This window comes from Melopsittacus undulatus, chromosome 12 (genome assembly GCF_012275295.1).
Source record: "Melopsittacus undulatus isolate bMelUnd1 chromosome 12, bMelUnd1.mat.Z, whole genome shotgun sequence".
NCBI classification, from domain to species: Eukaryota; Metazoa; Chordata; class Aves; order Psittaciformes; family Psittaculidae; genus Melopsittacus; species Melopsittacus undulatus.
The window spans coordinates 4,369,445-4,387,250 of record NC_047538.1 but is presented as its reverse complement, the minus strand read 5'-3'; the positions used below and the strand labels follow the sequence as shown (position 1 = coordinate 4,387,250).

At 49.4% G+C, this 17,806-nt stretch overlaps 3 protein-coding genes across 4 annotated transcripts; 1 reads left to right on the top strand and 2 right to left on the bottom strand.

Moving 5' to 3' along the window:
• Positions 1–462: 462 nt before the first annotated feature.
• FBXO2 (F-box protein 2) lies at positions 463–6,100 on the bottom strand. Its single transcript, XM_005143669.3, has 6 exons — positions 6,073–6,100; positions 4,424–4,699; positions 3,063–3,189; positions 2,870–2,965; positions 2,396–2,531; positions 463–1,974 (listed from the first exon to the last, which is right to left on the bottom strand). The coding sequence occupies exons 2-6, from the start codon at positions 4,671–4,673 to the stop codon at positions 1,840–1,842; spliced, it is 744 nt and encodes a 247-aa protein (XP_005143726.1). The 5' UTR covers positions 4,674–4,699; positions 6,073–6,100; the 3' UTR covers positions 463–1,839.
• Positions 6,101–6,183: 83 nt separating this feature from the next.
• LOC101881849 (F-box only protein 6) lies at positions 6,184–12,212 on the top strand. Its single transcript, XM_005143724.4, has 6 exons — positions 6,184–6,237; positions 6,346–6,660; positions 7,253–7,379; positions 7,587–7,682; positions 8,006–8,141; positions 8,810–12,212. Exons 2-6 carry the CDS (start codon positions 6,402–6,404, stop codon positions 8,954–8,956), a joined length of 765 nt encoding a protein of 254 aa, XP_005143781.1. The 5' UTR covers positions 6,184–6,237; positions 6,346–6,401; the 3' UTR covers positions 8,957–12,212.
• Positions 10,194–17,383, bottom strand: MAD2L2 (mitotic arrest deficient 2 like 2). 2 transcript variants are annotated; one of them, XR_004550155.1, is made up of 10 exons: positions 17,328–17,383; positions 15,474–15,525; positions 15,142–15,260; positions 14,541–14,612; positions 13,509–13,609; positions 13,299–13,393; positions 13,113–13,186; positions 10,963–11,055; positions 10,437–10,681; positions 10,194–10,336 (listed from the first exon to the last, which is right to left on the bottom strand). XR_004550155.1 is itself a non-coding variant. In XM_031044255.2 (9 exons), the coding sequence occupies exons 2-9, from the start codon at positions 15,511–15,513 to the stop codon at positions 10,640–10,642; spliced, it is 636 nt and encodes a 211-aa protein (XP_030900115.1). In that variant the 5' UTR covers positions 15,514–15,525; positions 17,328–17,383; the 3' UTR covers positions 10,194–10,639. The 2 variants fall into 2 exon arrangements, 1 of the variants encoding a protein (XP_030900115.1); XM_031044255.2 differs by having other exon boundaries at positions 10,194–10,681.
• Between the last annotated feature and the right edge of the window lie 423 nt (positions 17,384–17,806).

Below are 17,806 nucleotides of genomic sequence, written 5' to 3'. Positions count from 1 at the left end.
TTGGTGTAGCTCACTACTAAGCAGAGGTGGCTGTGAGGCACTTTGGTTTGATGTGCGGAGTACATAAGAGCAGGGGTGATGGAGAGGAAAGGCTTAAATTCTGAACTGGTCCTGGACCCTCCTGGGTCAGAACAAGATCGAGCTCACAGCAGAGCTGCAGCTAGAGATGACCTGGAGGCCATTTGTCAGGGCTGGGCTGTGTAGGAGCCTTCCTGCACCTCCTCTGTGCCTTGCATGAATTCCCACTGTGTTTGAAGTGTCCCTTTGCCTGCTGCTGCTCTGCCCATCAGGTGCTTCTGACAGGTTCAGGCTGCTGGGTCAGGGAGCAGAACATGTACCTCTTTCACAGAGACTCAGGGTATTATCCAAGATACAATGACTCCTGGTTGTTGACATCAGTCCACCTCAATGAACAGAAGACACGTACTGAAGCACAGGACACAAACAGCACACAAGGGAAGATCCACACACAATTGTGTCACTTTATTGCGTTTCCCTGGCCTGTGGCTTGGTGTGGCTGTGGTTTGGAAACATCCCAGTGCAGAAAGCCTGGGGAAGCAGAGCATGCATGACCAGCTCGCAAGCTCTCTGCTTTGGCTACAGTTAATAATAGTTACACTGCACTTGTAATGGTGCACTTTGATGCAAAGTGGCATTCAAGTATGTATGTGCTGGCAGCCCAGAAATGGAAGACAGATGGATGAATGCAAAAATGTAAGTGCCTTTCTCTCTAGGCAACACCAGCTCTATTGAGGGGATGCTCTTCTGAGAGGACTCACCAGCAGGAACAGGCTTGGTTCAGGGAAGCTTTAGGTGTCTGTTCAGGATGGAGGCTCACAGCCTTCAGTGATATCAAGAGGCACTAGTGGGAGTATGTATGAAGTGCTGTCTTGTCAGTGAGCATATGGAGTGGAGGCAGACATGTACTTTTTGCAGACACTGCTAGTAGGCAGAAAGAACAGAGATTAAGTGTGGCTAACAACAGCTCTGTGTGAACAGGATCGCCTGCCTGCCAGGAGATGACCAGGGTGCCTGTTGCATGAAGCGTGCAGAGGCCAGGAAGGGGTAGATGAGTTTGTCCCCAGACCCCCTCCCCTGTTTGCTTCTAACCCATTTCCCTAAGGCCTTGGCATCTCTCCCCCCGTAATTACTGTTGCTTGCTCTGTCTGAGGGAGCTAAACAAAGCACCAGGGTTGGACACCAGAGAGATTTCAGTTCCCAACACTTGATAAATGGATGCTGGGAACAGTAGAAAAGGATCCAATCTCAATTGCTTTGCATTTTCACTAAAAATTAAACTAACAGTACTTGGCAGCCAAGCTGGAGCTCCTCTGTGGCCAGCAATGACATCTATGGTTTATAAATGGGAGAAGCTAAGGTTTTCATGAAGCGGTTGGTAATGCTTCAGAGGTGACAAGGCTATGGCATGTTCTCAGACACAAGGACTATGCTTTTCTTTCTTCCCTTTTTTCTACTCTACCTTCCAAACAAATACACCCAAAGTGCCACTTAAAGTTAAGGGATGCCCAAATCTGGGAAGCAGGCAGGGCGCTAGTGGCTCAAAAGCAAGATCTGCAGGACCTTTGGGGATCTCATAGTGGATAGAACATCTGTGCAAGCGGCGAGGCTGTCTCTCCTGCTCACAATCCCATTCACATTCTTTGCACAGTCCCTCTGATGAAGGGCAGATGGTGGCCCCTGGCATCTCAGACGCATGTTAATGCGCAGAAAGGCTGTGTGCTCTACAGCCTGGAAGCAGCACCATGCAGAAACCATCCAGAGGCCATGGGATGCCCTGAGGGAAGTCAGCTCCAGCATGCAGGCCCTACTTCTGCATGGCTATGGCTCCACTGTCACGCTGCTGTTGGTCACACGTACGCCGTACCATCCCTTCCAGAACAGCGTGTCCTGGCCACCGTGTTCAAAGCGGACAAAGCGAACCCCAGGCCCGTAGTTGGAAAAGGTGTGAGAGATCTTTGGGAGGAGACACAAAATGGTTATTGGTAATTGTCAAACCACCATGAACCTACCCTTTAGTGCACAGAGCCTTCACCCCAGCTGCCTGAGTCACACCCACCAGGTTGGGTAACAGTGAGGACATTTACAGTGGGAGTTACTAGAAGGAACTTTGATCCCATTGTTTTCAGAGGCCATTGAACCTCTCCCAGTTTTAGGCATCTCCTTCACCTCACACCTGCAGTGGTGGCTCAGCAAGCTCCCAGGTTTTATGTAACGTAGCTTCCCAGTATAATCCCTGTATTCAAACATAGGGCCATGGCTCCACAGAACACAACAGATGCCCTTTCCTCTAGAACTCTCCTGCTCCTCACTGCTTGCAAACATTCCCAGTTCCTGCGGGTTGGGTGTTACCTGCTGAGCCCAGGATGTAACTCACCTCAGTCCAGTTGGCATCATTGTCCTGTGGGATGGCAATGGTCTCACTTTTGTACTCGGCCAGAACATCCTCGTTCTCTGACAGCAGCTTCACACAGAGCTCATAGAGGCAGCCGGCATCACTGCGCCCTGCGTACCTGTAAAGGAGACCTGCACTGCAAAAGGGCCAGAGCACTCAACCACATCTTGCTGAATGTGGGTTCCATCTCCTCAAGGTGCTGGAGCCATGGTTTGAGGTGGAACTCTGCAATGGTTCCTATCCCAACCTACCACCTCCCCTCATTCACAACAAGAACCTGGTCTTCAGAGGCCACACACACCAATTTGAAGCTTGTGGTGCTGTAAGCCAAGACTCAGCCCTGTCCCACATCTAGTGGATCCTGGGAGCTGAGGTGTTAAGGTCCAGGGCAAGTATATGCCCTTCCTTCTCTTTCTTGCCTCTCTGTCTGACTTCAGAGGCATCCTTGCTACTTACCAGTCTCTTACCACAATTTTAGGCTGGGTTGTGTCCATCAGCTCTTCCCAATAGCCCTCAGCCCTTAGATCAATGACCTGAGCCTTTCGACACCACCTGAAACACAAGATGTTAATAGGTATCACAGTCTCTCCTGGGACTGGGGCAACCAAAAATGTCCCCTTCCTTGAATAAAAGAAGAAAGCAGCCTTACTCATAAGATGTAACAAAGTACTTATGGACTTCTTCACTAGGGAATTCTTTTCCAAAGTCTCCGGGAAGCTCTTCAATTTTCCAGCCATCACCTCCATTCTCTACCTCTCCCCAGTGCTGCAAGTCTTCTGCAGATGACAGAAAAGAGACTTGGATGAGTCTTAGTTTCTGTGGGCCTGGGGAACCTGACCTCCTCTCCTGGGACTTTTTTCTGGCTTGTGAAAGGAATGCTGTGGAACAGGGTGCCCAGAGAAGCTGTGGCTGCCCCATCCCTGCTTGGATGGGGCTTGGAGCAACCTGCTCTAGTGGAAGGATGAGCTTTAAGGTCCTTTCCAACCCAAAGCAGTCTATGATTGTATGAGTTTGTATGTAGACTAAAGAGATGTTTGTTAAGTAGGGGTCAGGCAAATACCTTTAATGTGGCTGAACTGAGTATTAACAGACTTTAACATTCCCCACCAAAATGGCCATGTGTAATGGCTATGTGGGTACATTTAAGTACTTCAGCTCCAGAGAGATTATTTAGGTGCTCTGAACTGTGTTGGAGTACTTCCAGTTTTATAACACAAGCACAACCTGGGGAGGGATGCTTTCTAAATCGCTAAGTGGTATTTCTAGAAGCAGTATTAAACACTGAACTCCTCTGGTCTCAGCCAGAGGGGACCTGGGTGTTGGAAAAGCTTCCAGAAAGCTAATCTGTAAACAGAATGGAGCAGCTGTGTTGATATTGCTTTGGTCCATGATGTGTGAAATGTGTTTATTGCTGCTTTTGTTGAGGCCTGGTTACTGCTGCTTATTGCTGAGCATCATGTAGATCTGGCAAGCAAAGTTCATAGATTATCATCCTAATGGCAACTGGGGGTGTGCACAGCTCTGACAGGCTGCAGGAAGGAGAATACAGACAAGGTTTGCCTGAACTGCTTCAGGAAGGAAGCCTGAAGTGCCTGGTGAGCTATGGGTAGACCAGCTCCTGAGCAGGGAAGGGTTTCATCTTTTCTGTCCTGGTTTAGCAAGAAGCAATCTAGAAATGCAGCTGTCCCTCTTGATACTGCACTGGACAGGGGCTCTGTCTCCTCTGTTACTGCACTGGACAGGGACTGCAAAGGGCATTTCTGTATGATTTGGATCCCTGCAGGGGCTTTTATAAAGTTGATGTCAAGTAGAGCCCTTTGCAAAGGCTGATTATCAAGGGTTTTCATGCCCATTAAATGACTTGGCTGCATTAAGTGATTTGACTCTTGGGCAAGAAGAAAATGCTACAACCTGGTAGCAACTAAGGTCTTTTTTCCAAAGACTGGAGATGCGCAGTTCCAGTGAGCAGCCACCTCTATGAAATCCTGGGGTTTGGTATGCCCATCTCACCTTCACCACATGGGTTCTTGATGAGATTCTTCCTTTTCTTACTCAGGAAGTAGAAGTTCTGCCAGTTCTCTGCATCCTCCTGTGACTCTGCTCCAGTGAGGCCTTCCTGCTGACACTTCAGGATCCAAAGGGCAGCTCCATCAACCAGGTTCTTCCACTGACAGCAGACCAGGCGGCAGGCCAGCACCAAATCCACTGCAGGTATGGAAGCCAGGATCCTGATCAGGACTGCTTCAGGGAGGGACTCCATCCTTGGGCTAGGCTGGATGAAGCCTTCTGAGAAAGAAGGGGGAAAGGAGCAGTGACACAGACTTCAGACAGGAGGTCCCACACACACAGTGATGTCAAATGCTGATGCAGTAGGAAAAAAAGGGAAAATCAGCATGTTATCTGAAAGCATGATTTTGGGTCATAGATTGCTTCCGAACTTTAAAGCCTCCTAACTCCTATTAAGTTAATGCCCTGAAGCATATGAGTAGACTAACATTTTTTGTTTTAAGTGAAAGCCATTGGTTAAATCCATCCACAAAATGTAAGTAGCTGACAGCTGCAGTTTGGACGGTTCCCAGACTGAAATCTGTCCTTCCAGAAGTCTCTGCTGCTGCAAAACCCATCTTTAGCAATGACTTCCCCTGCAGAGGGATGCATCTGGGTGGGTTTTCTGCCTTTAAGAATATCACTAATGATGAATACTGCAGAGCAGCACCTGAATATCAGCGGTGAGCATCCTGCCAACCCCATTTACAATGGTTCATTCTATATCTGAAAGGCTTTTTTCCCCCTCAAGGGGCTGGCACTTAATCTCCATCATGAGCCTGTATAAAGCATGAATCAGAGCACAACAGAAAATTACTCAGTTGATATTCTCTAATAGTAATTTTTTCTATGGCCTTATAACCTTGAGCAATTCAGTCACAAGTGTGTGCTGGACGCACTGATTCTGCACTCTGACTCCCAGCCACTCTCTGCTGCCCTGAGCTCCTGGGCTGGGTGCTGCAGGAGGAAGGACAGATGAGTGTGCAGATTGAGAGCCTGTGTCATTCAGTGCCCTGTGACACTGCTTTTAGCTCAGCTGAGCCCTGATGCTGGGAAGCTGCCCACACTGCAGCAAACTCCACAGATGCAGCCAAACTCCTTACTAAGCCTAGGAGAGCTCCAGGTACAAAGCAGGTGAAATATCCTCACATGATACAGGGTGAAAGAGTGCCAGATCAGGCCAGGAAGGGAAGAAACAGGAGTCACCACTGTAACAGCATCCTAAATCTAGGTGTTCTGGAAGCAAAGCTATCATGTATCCTCTATGTGCACTGCAGCCAGAGGAAACTGTCATTTAATATCCCCTGGCTGTTACAGGGGTAGCATTGGGGATTTCCCATTTCGCTTCCCCTTTCCAACCCTCAACCACAGTCCTGAGGACTACGATGTGTAAACCAGAGAGGGATGGCGCTGCTTTCATTGCACGGGCCTGCTGCTGGAGCACGGCTGGAAGCAGCGCTGCGGGAAGGGGTCACAGTCCCTTTCCCACCCCGATTCCCGCAGTCTTAAACCCAGGCCGCCCTCCCGGGTCGCTTCCATCCCCAGATGCATCTGGTTCCTCACTGCCCCCTCCCCACGGGGGTTCACAGCGCCCCGGCTCCCAGCACCCTTACCTGCAGCGCTGCTCAGCGGCGGCCGATGCTCGGGTCGGGGCCGGGCCACGCTCCCTGATAAAGGGCCGAGCCCCCGCGGGCACCGCCTCCTTCCCGGCCGCCCGCCCCGCGCTCCGCCCCTGCGGAAGAGCCGCCGCTGCTTCACATCCACGTCCGGGGGCGCAGGTGGGGCCGGGCCGGGGTTCGGGAGCTGCTGGGGCAATGCACGGCACCGTCCCTGTCCCGTCCGGGGGCAGTGTCGGTCAGCGGCGAACTCTCTGCTTCTCTCCCCAGGCTCTGAGCTGTCGGTGCCCGGGGGCCTCCGCCGCGCTCGCCGCCGCCGGTCTGCGATGACAACCATCTGCGACCTGCCCGAGGACGTCCTGGTGGAGCTGCTGTCGCTGCTGCCCGCCCGGGACCTGGTGCGCACCTGCAGGGTGGTCTGCTCGCAGTGGCGCTACGTGGTGGATCTGACCACCCTGTGGAAGCGCAAGTGCCAGCGTGAGGGGTTTTACCAGCAGAGCTTGGACAGGAGCGTCTCGGACTGGAAGGTGTTCTACATGCTCTGCCACCTGAAGAGAAACTTAATCAAAAACCCCTGCGCTGAAGGTTTGTTTAATTATTTATAGTAGAGAGGACTCAGACTTTCCAACAGTCAGAATGAGTCAGTGTCCTGCATAGCGCAAGTGCTGCTGGTGGTGTGGGGCTGTCCAGATACTGCTGGATCTCTGCTGGGGCAGATCTGCAGTGAAACTACTCTGGGTAGATAAACTATCAGTAAATCCCTGTCTTTGGTTGCCAGCAGGAAAATCTCCATCTCTGGAGTCGCGAAGGGCCCAGGGCTGCAGACTGGCTGTTAATTTGCAAAGCAAGTACAACATGGCAGTGAAACCATCAGGTGTTGGGATTAAATGTTCGGCAGCTGGGGAGTTTCTGTTGTCAAAGACTTGACTAATGTGACTGCTGTAATTCGGCTTTATTGCTGTGTTTCTGATGTGGTCAGGAAGTTGCTCCCTGTTGGCCTGGCTGCTGACAGCCACATTGAAAGTGATGGCAACATAAAGACAGCTGTAGGAATAATAGAGTGTATCTAAGAACTCATCAAAGTAGGCTCCTGGTATTCTTCTGTAGCTGATTCTTTATCAAAAGCTGGAAATTGCACTGAGATCCTAACACTCATCTTTGATACTGATGTTTGTAGAGAAATTTCAGCACTGGAAACTTGATAATAACGAGGGAGATAAATGGAAGATTGAGAATATGCCTGGACCTCATGGAAGAGAAATCATGGACCCTAAAGTACACAAATACTTCGTCACTTCATATGGGTAAGAACTGGATTCCAGTGATCTGGCCTTGGAGGCCTGATTCCTCCCCATCTGTCTGCAAAGACACAGTTGGAAGGCTTGAGGCAGGTCACTGAACAGAAGGGTCTGGGGTGGGCCTTTGGTGAGAGGAAAGCTGTCAGAGGAAGTGCAGGTGTTGAGAGGGAAGAGACGTGGTTTGTGACACTGAATGTTTTACTGCTGTTGCAGGCCGTGCTTCAAGTCTCAACTCATCACCCTGCAGAAAGAAGGATACTGGAACCAGTTGATGGATGAGAAACGGCCTGAAATTGTAGTCAAGGACTGGTAAGCGTATGCACTGGAAACTGGCCTTGGCCTGGAGACAGGCCAGGTCTCTGGAGTTTCTCATGCTATAAAATGAGTTATTTATCCTTTGGGAGTTGTAGCTTGAGTAAAACAGAAGCTAAATCCTAAGTTTATTCAATAGGCTGTAAGGAGGTGGCAATCCTGTGAAGAGCAGGATAGCCAGAAGTATTAGATCTTCTTCGTAGCTACAGGGGTGACATTCCTTTTCCTCTGTAGACGGGGATCCCCTTTAGAGACTGTTCTTGAACACTGTGTATTCTGTGTATTCAACCCTTCTCCCTGATGACCCTCTGCCTCTCTAGGTATGCTGCCAGATTTGACTGTGGGTGTCGGTATGAGATTATAGTGAGGCTGCTTTCTGAAGACTACATTGTCCTTGAGGAGTTCCGCCCCGAGCCGGTGGTTATAGAGCAGTGGAATGATGCTGCATGGAGAGAGGTGAGCACAGCCCAGTGGCTTTACCCCAGTATTGTGACACTTGAATCTTGCAAGCCTGTCTTAGCCAGAAGTCCCATGTGGACCTTCCTTCTGTGCTCTTCAGCCTCCTCTGTTCAGGTGAGTTGTTGCTGTTACCAATGCTGAAAAAGCAGCAGTACTATGAAAGAGCTTGGGTTGGTTTGTAGGTGCCCAGGGTTTCTCCTAAAGAGTAGCCCTGGGCTCCTCTCTTGTTTTAGCTCAGACTCTTCGTTTCTGGTTTTTCATTTAAGTTTTTTGTCTAACTAAGTTACAAGATCACGGCTCTTGTTTCTATTAGATCACAAAGCTTTGTTTTAAAACTATTACATGGATGCCATTTAAGTATTGCCCATGTTCCTTTCCTTAAACTGCCAAACGTGTTTAACTGGTTTGTTTGCCTCTAGATACCCCATTAGGTTCTTACACAGCAATCTAAGTCTCAAGCTTCATGTTATGTTTGACTTAAGGTAGAAGCTGAATAAGAGGCTCTTTTTTTCTGTCCCTCAGAAAAGGGAATGCTGCAGTTTCAATGGGAGATAACCTTAGAATGAGCTTTTCCTGAGACCAAGACTGACCGCAGTGGTCCGAGCTTCTCGGTCAGTGTTGGTTTACTCAGCCAAATTAAGAAGGATTTTCCTCTTTCTCTCCAGATTTCTCACACTTTCCAGAATTACCCACCTGGAGTTCGTTACATCTGGTTCCAGCACGGTGGCCAAGACACCCAGTTCTGGGCAGGGTGGTATGGGATCCGAGTGACCAACTCCAGCATCACCATCGGGCCCCTGACAATGTTATGAAGGCACAATATGTGTTTGCTTTTACCTCAGGACTGTAACCAGGTGGTCTCAGGTGCACTTATTTGTCTGTACTCTCTGGGTGAGTGTCCTGGCTTTGTCTTGCACAGCTGATCTCAACCCCAGGCACTTAGCTCTGCCTACAGCAGAACTTCTGCAGGCCTGGCCCTCTAGAAGGACTTCTGTCCTCATCTTCCTCCTCCTGCACTGTGGGTGTTACTGCACTTACCAGTACCCTTCCAAAGGAGGAAGACTAGGACAATGCAATGACATCTGTTTGTCTAGTTAATATGTCCTTGTGCTGCAGCCAAATCCTAAGTCTTAAACAGAAACCCCTTCTTGTTTGTTCATGGAACTTATAAAAGAGAAGGCTAAAATGTTTCATGCAGGTTATCAATGCTGTCCTCAAGGGCTCTCCTACAGGGATAATCGATTTTGTATGTTATTCTCCTGTTTTATTGTGTATAAAAACCACGTGTCTTTCACATCAGACCTTTCATAGCAGAAGGAAACCGTCAGCCCTTTTTCATAAATGCTGTGTCACTGGTATTTAATTTCCTTACTGATTCTTTAAGTGTAGAAGATCAGAATGGAACGTGCCTCCCCTGCCCCAAACCAGCCCACTGTTGTTTGAATAAACCACTAGAGAAAGAGGAGGTAAGAAATCTCCTAAGGTGGCTCCCTTACAACAGAAGTGCCTTTTGTGCTGGGCTTTCTCCATCCTACCTTTGTGCTACCAGAGCACTTGGTTTGTACTGAACAGTCTGACCCTATATCAAGTGGTCAAGCAGCACAAGACCTTGCTCTAGAGTACTCTTGCTCTTTTCACTTGGAAGGAGCAGGGAGGTTCTGTACTGGCTGTGTTATCAAACTGTCTCACCAGCAAGCTCAGCTCAAATACTATGAACCAAGTTTTCTACCCCTGTATGCACAGAGTCAATGCTAAGGCCTTCTTCCCTCTCCTTTGACAGGTGTAGGATTAACAGTGCTCCCCTTGTCCTCTGTTTGGGATATCTGGCAGGTGTCCTTGCTGGACAGACACATTCCACCTTGCTAATGCCACTTGTGGCTGAAAGCTTTCCCATAGAAAGGGGAAAGACCAAGTCTGTACAACCCCTGCATGGGAACTGACAGATTCCACACACATTCCAGAAAAGATACGGAAAAGCTCCACATAAAATATAAAGCTCCATACAAAAAAAAGTACTTGCTCCCAGGGGGAGGCTGGTTTGGACAGAGCTCAGGTAAAACCTAGGATTTATTGAAGACTACTTGGGACAGTCACAGTGGACAGACACTACATAAGGCCTCACTCACCCTCGACATGAGTCCGTTGCTGTAGTGGATCGCTGTATATCACTATCGATGTGCAATGGAGATGCCCTATTGAGGTGAGAACTGGAGCTGTACAAAGCACTGACTGCACACTGCAGTCACCTATGTCCTGCCCCCAGGGATTCACTGGAACAAAACCTATACTCACACATGAGTGTACATGGGAACAGGCTCTGGCTCCACATTCCAAGTCAGTTCTATATACAGTGGTAAGAGCACTTGAAATAGTGAGGCAGCAGCTGCTCTACATTCACCCAGAAGGCCAGCTGAAGAGACAGTTAGCAAGGTATGGTTTGTGAGATATCTTCATCCACTGGAAGATCAGATGAGGCTTGAAGGCAAGACTGGAAATCAAGTGCCTTTGTGGGCTCGCTCTTCTACATAGAGCTGCATCTGCAGGACAGAAACAAGCACCAGGTCACTTGATATGCAGGTAGGTGAATGGGGAAAGAGCAACAGGTTAAATAGGAAGAGTTTGTTCCTTTCCCCATAACAAGGTTTATTTTATCATGATGAGTCTGGCCATGTTTTATTACTGGCACAGGCATTTGCCAGACTAAACTGCTCAGCAGTGTTCAAACTTACTTTAGAAAGCTGCAGAGCTGGCATCAGAGTACACAAAGCTTGGACCCACACTGGGTTACAGCCACCTCCTGGGCCAGAACACTGCTCACCTTTAGTATGTCAGATGTCATGGTTTTCAGGGGAATGAGCCGGGGGTCATGCATGTGCACATCCTGTTCATCAGCCAGGATCCAGGGGAAATCCTAGGGGCAGGAACACAAAGTGCTTTATTTGCAGGGGCTGGCAGACTCCATCAGGTGAGGGCTCTTCCTCAGCACTAGATCAGCATTGAGTGAATGAGAAATCCAGTGGCTGAGCAAAGAAACAGGTAACTCAAACCTTTCCTATCAGCAAAACTTAACACTTGCACACCTGGCCCTGACACTGCAGTGGTGCATCTCCCCCACATCCTCTGGGCTGCTCCACAACCTCAGGAATTCCCATCAGGCCTTGGCCTTTGTGTACTGAGTTGAGTGGTGAAGAGTCCCTTGCCCATACCAGGAACTCCTGCATGGTGAAAGAGGGAGGCAAGAGCAGGGGTAATCAGCCATCCCCTGGTGCCCAGGTGGCACAGGACCATTGTTACTGGAGTTCTGAACCATTACTATACTGAGTCAGGCTGTGGCCGGAATGGGAATTACTGATGACTACAGCCCAGAATAGTGACCCCCTAAACAGTGGTGTCAAGGGAGGCCCTTTTAGCTCTCCTGGAGTGCAGGGGGGGCTGTGACCAACATCTCCCTCTGAGCGGGACACCCCCAGAGCTCACAATCTCTCAGCTGTGTGGTAACTGGAGGACCATCACTGAAGCTGATTGGCAGGACCTGGCTGAAATCCCCCTGCTCCTTGAAGCTCAACCCTCCAAGACACTTGGTGTGAACATTCCACTGAACTCGATGGGAATTTTTAACAGGTACCTTTGGATGTCTCTGTGTGTCTGTCTGTGTGTATTACTGTGTAGTGTATTACGATGCAGTGCAGTAGATTCTGTTGACTCACCTTAAAACTGCAGACTGCTGGTAGGTGAAAGGCTGTAAAAATCACACTTGTGGTGAACTGAGAACACTTCGGGCACCCTTTAGATTTCAGCTGCTGACCAGGTCTGAGACTAAGACTAGACCTAGCTGCAGCTGGGCTCCAGCAGTTCAGGAAGCAAGGGGGGGTCTGTTCGGAACCTCAATACTCAATGGGAGAGCTCCTCTCATCCTTTGTGCCCTCAGTCATCAATCATATTTTAACTTTATTTTTACCTCTGTTTTCCTGTTATGCTCCCTCCATGTAATGAGTAATGGGGTCAATGTTGCCATGGAATTCTGTTAAGTTGCACATTTATAAATTCATATTAAAACTACTCTTTCTACCTCTAGTTATTCTTTAAGTGACCCTAAATCATTCATTTTGTGCCAGACTCAGCATAATTATCTTCAGTTGCAGAATCAAACTCTAATGTTAAGTTATTCTAAAGGTGATCTCTCACTTCTGTAGTAGATACACTCCTAGCTGCCCTGAGCCAGCATGTTCTAGCCACTGCACCAGCATTTCACTGCAACTCTGCAATACTCAGGGCATGGATTTCTATCCTGCCTTGCAAGTTTAAAGGCTGGACTAGTGTATTACCAGTTTCCATTACTGAGCACTGCAGAGCACACTTCTATTTTGAAACCATTTCATTAGCTTCATTTATTGTGCCTTCAGACACCCAAAATAACTTGGCTTGGGAAAAGCATTTCCCTGTACCTAAGGAAGGATTCTTAAATATACATATATATATATGTATATATATATATATATATATATATATGTGCTTTATATATATATATATGTGCTTTAAAAAGTGAAGTGCACGCACTTTCCTGCGAGATAAAATGTATTTGTGCACCTAAGCCCCATTAGTTACTTGAATCTTTAGTGTTTCTTGCTGTTTGTAAGGAATCAGCCATCCACACACAGTGGATGTGGGATGAGAGCTTGCTTTGTTGTTTGATTAAATGTACGGTAGGCCAGTACTTGTAAGTGACTGAGCAGGCATTATGCAGTAAGTATTGTTCTGATCTAATTCAGGCACTGAAGCAGCTATTGTCTGTGCTTGTGGCTGCTGAATGTGCTCAGCCTTGTAAACCATTTGGACTCATTCAAAGCCAAGCGGTGAAGAGCATCACGTGAAGCTAACGTACGTGTTCAAAACAGCCTTAACCTCAGAGGTGCCAACACTCATTCCCACTGTTGGCTCTGCAGCTTGCTCACAGAAGGTATTGCTCACCTTGATCACCTGGATCTTTTCCATGTTCCGTGTGGCAGCCTCCCGTGTGTGAACCAGAACTGTGAAGGTGCAGCCTGCAAGAGACAGGTTAAGATCCCAGTCAGGGGACAACCAACAGAGTATCGGACACCACCACGTGTCTCAAGCCAGGCAAGGCCGTGCTGTGAGGCTGTAGGGAATGTTTACCTGGGGGATTGTTGTCAAGCACAGCATCGCACACACTGATCTTCAGGATGAAGGCACGCAGTAACTGCTCCACATGGGAGAGCAGAGACTCTGAACTGGTGAGGAGAGAGCAACAGTTATGGACACGCAGTAAAGCACTGGGGCCTGAGGCTGCCTCCAGCTCACCATTACAGAGCCTGGTGTGGATGCAAGCAGCAAGGGGAGCATTACCTAATGGAAAGAAGAGGTGGCTGCGTGATCTCAAAGACGAATCTCTCCACAGGGTGGTGCTCTTTATCCAGGATTACAACTACCACTTTCTCCACATCGTTCTGCAGGAACAAAGATAGAAAAACCTCTTTCAAACGAGCTGTCTTCTGCCCCCGCTGTGCTTCACATGCTTCTGACAAAGTGGGAGTATGCTTATTTGTTGTGGCTCACAGCACTAACAGTTATCAGAGCTTCAGCACTGCCAGACTATTCTTACTGATGAGAAAAAAGGCTTTTGCAAAGGCATTACTTGCTAGATGTGAAACTGATTGACAGCTTATCACTAAGGCCTTAGGGATATGGTGGACTTGGCAGTTCTAGGGTAAAGGCTGGACTTAATCTTAAAGGTCTTTTCCAACCTACTTGATTCTTTGATGCTATGAGACACACCAAACAGTACTTTTCTCTAGGTACTGTTTTGGAACAAAAGATACAGCCATTTCATTGCACCCGTCAGGAATGGACAATGATGAAGAAGCTCAGATATGCTCAGACCACTGGCCAAATACAGCAGCTTTGTATTATTTCCATTCTCTAAATGTGTCTGTAGAGAGCGGAGAACACAAGATCTGCCAGCATCCTACATCCTGGAATGTTTTGTATGGTCACACCTCTCACAAAGCCTAGAGTTCAAACCTACCTTTGCTTGCTGGCTTACAGCAGAGCATTCAAACTATCCTGCCAAATAGGTGCTTAAACTTCAGTGTATTCACAAGCAGCACATTAACACATAGAATGATGTAACTGGAAACATAGAGATGTGTATCCTCATGTGCAGGTATCAGACACAATGCCAATGATGAGCAGGCAAGGCAGGGCCTTAACTGCAAGGGAACGTGATGGATGTTTCTGTTAGTAGTAGCTTTATCAGCCAGTATATTGGCTATGGAAAACCTGTAAATGAACTTTGCAGTGAAAATGCTATTTGTGGTCTCTTACTCTCTATCAAGACCCCAGGCAGTTCTTTTGCCCAGGTCCCTAACATGATCTTACCTTCTCGAGCAGGGGCTTTACACAGTGCAGGGTATCCTGGATGTACTGGTTCAGCTCTGGGTGGCAGGACATCTGCAGCAAACACAGGGAATCAGGACAATGCTAAAAGGGAAGCTTTAAGCAGAAGCACCAACCAGTGTGTTACAAAGCACTCGAGTCCCTGAGTCAGGCTTCAAATAGCTTTTTTCACCACTAAGTTGCCAATTCCAACCAGTAATTCAAACCATGCCCTTGGCAGGTTAGTTAGCTGAGGCAGATCACTGTACCTACACAGCTGTAGCACAGTGGGAATATACACCCACAGTAGCATGTTGGGAATAGTATATCCCAACCATCACATGCTTCCTAGAGAGCATGCTGCCATGTTGCCTTACTGCACATAGCTGGGAAGCCTTCAACTCCTGCTTGTGATGTGCTTGTTTCACAAGTACTGCTCTATCCTCAGCTGTTCTCCCTTTTGACAGGAACTAAGTTCTCTTCAAACATGAGTTTGCTTCCAAGCTCTGGAAGTGATTTAGTCTGTTCTGGTGGAGTGGTGCCTGATACTTGCTATTTGGCCTGTTCATCCATGCGGCTGCCAGCTTCCAGGAAACACTCCTACCTGGACAGGTACATTGTATTTTTTCCTCTTCTGAAAGATCCCAATAGGATAAACTTCTCTGACGTACAAGATAAGGTGAACAGCCACTTCCAGGAACTCGGAAAGTACATCTGCAACAACTGCAAAACAAAAACTGCTGATGTAGGCAGGGGAATCATGCACAGCAATACTATAGACTCATGGGGATATACTTTCTATCTATATATACACTTTCCCTGTACTAATTTCACCTGTTCCCCCTGAGCTGCAGGAAGTTTTGGGATAGAGCTCCCAAAGCTGAAGTGCCAACAAGCAGCTTTGCAAACATACCAGAGGGCAGCTTAGCACATTACCTTGCCCAAAGTTAAGGTCCTGCCGCGTGAGAGTGGTCATCCTTCCCAGAACCTGGAAGTAACCACAGAAACAAGGTTTATCCTTAATAGAGTCAGCTCCTGGAGCCATCCCTGCCCTGGTGCTGCTGAGCTCAGTCAACAGACTGAAGGATACAGTCTGCCCAGCTCACAGGTCTTTGCTGTCTCCCTTTTGGGTGCATTTGGCCAGGATTGGGCAATTCATGATTCCTAAGACACAAAGTTTAAGCAATCACTTTGTTCTTCTAAAGCCACACAAGTGTTCTCATACCAGAACACACCCTTTGCTAACCCCTCTATCCTATCCCAATTTCACATCATTCCTATGGGGTTATGCTAACACCACCATCATCACAGAACACTGCTTGTTCAGCTTGGATCTGCACCCTCATTGATCTGACCCAACATGGGTACTCCTGTGCCATCCACTGCCAACAGCTTCAGTGTCTCTCACTCTCTTGTCCCAAGGAAACCAAACCCCACACAGCTCCATGATTCAGTTAACATGGAATCTGGCACACAGAATCATGGAATATCTCAAGCAGGTAAGGACCCATAGAGATCATGGACTTCACCTCTCTGTTCCTCACAGGAGTACCTGAAACTACACCATATGACTGAGAGCATTGCCCAGACATCCCCTGACCTCTGCCAGGTTTGGTGCTGTGACCACTGCCCTGGGGAGCCTGACAGTTGTGACCATTACAAAGGGACATTATTGTGCCAACAATCAAACAGATGCTGGGGTTCAACTTCCCAACAGCTTTCCCTATGCAGTGGAGTCTGCACCTTACACACTTGAAGCTGCACATAAATTTCTATTGGTTTCTCTATTATTTTAATTATTTCTATTACTTTTCCCATGCAAGCTCCAACGGCAGCAGCAGTGCTCACAAACTGCTCCAGCAGCAGCACAGGTGTCTCTCACAGCCCCCTGATAAGGCACAGCCGTTGCAATCAGATGTCCAGCCACTGATTTCCAAGTTGTTTCAGCTGCAACAACCCCTGTTCTGCAGACCTACAGAGTTACTTTAACCTTCACACAACAGGCAGCTGCTCTCCTCTGCTTTAAATCAGAATCTGACCATTACATACAGGGAATTCCTGGAATCTTGGTGATCTGCTACAACAAATAAAACTAAAGATACTCGAGCATCTCCCTCGCACCTCAGCCACAGCGACTCTCAACTGTGTACAACTGATCTGTATCAGAATAGCATAAAGAATCCGTGGTTTTAGAGGTTCAGGTTCTTATCTTCATCTTAACATCACCCTTTGTTAAAGAGACCCCAGCATCCCAAGATCCACCCTTCAGCCACAGTCACACACATCTGATGCTCCCTCAGCTCAAGGACTTGCAGTGCCTGCTCGGAGCTATGCTGCAGGTACCAGCTTTCACCCAGCCGTTCCAATTCCCTCCTGAAGGTACGAGATCAGAGAAGCACGTCCCACCTTCCCGGTGTACCAGAGCACTGGAGGGACGCTATGGGGGAAGGAGGCATCAGGAAAAGGCCTCCCCTTCCTTCGTGGTGCTTTGGGAAGGCAGCGATCCCTTTCAGAGGGGATCTCATGGGGAAAGGGAAGCAAAGCAGGCGGGGGCACCACCATCCCCTTCCCACCCGTGTGCGCTGCACGGACCGGCTGCACAGGCCTCTGCCGGGGCCCGCACACCGGCCGGGCAGGACACACCGGGGCTGCGCTACCGGGCGGGGGCGCCGCTCCCCTCTCGTCCCCTCCCCTCCCGTCCGCTCCCCTACCGAACGGGCCCCCCCCCGGCCCCGCTGATCCCCCTCCGCCTCCACCGACCGGCCCCGACCCGCGGCCCCTGCCCCTCACCGCCGCCCGCCCGCACGGCACCGGTCGCTCCTTCACGGCGGCGCTCAGCGCGGGCGGCGGCGCGCCCATGTGACGTCAGCACGGCTTGCGGCCCAGCGCCCCCTGGCGGCGGGAGGACCGGCCTCGGTGTCTCGGGTGCCGCGGCTCCTCCAGCGCCCCCAAGCGGCTCCCGGCGGCTTCGCCCCCAGCACCGCGGCTGCCTCCGGAGCAGCGGGGAGCGGGGGCAGAGCTGCTCTCACTGCCCCGTTCCCACCCCGCTACCGTCACACGGGGCAGCCCCTGCGGGCAGCACCTGTCCGACCCGGCGCAGGTGAACGGGAACCTGCCTCGGGGCCGCCCCGCCTTTGTCTCCGTCCTTTGTCCGCCCTGGTCCCTGCCTCCAGCTCCACAGGAGCATCCCGCACCGGGCACCCCACATCACCCCCCTTGCGTCCCCCCGCGCCCCTCCCAGCCCCACCTCCCCCGCACCATGCACCCCA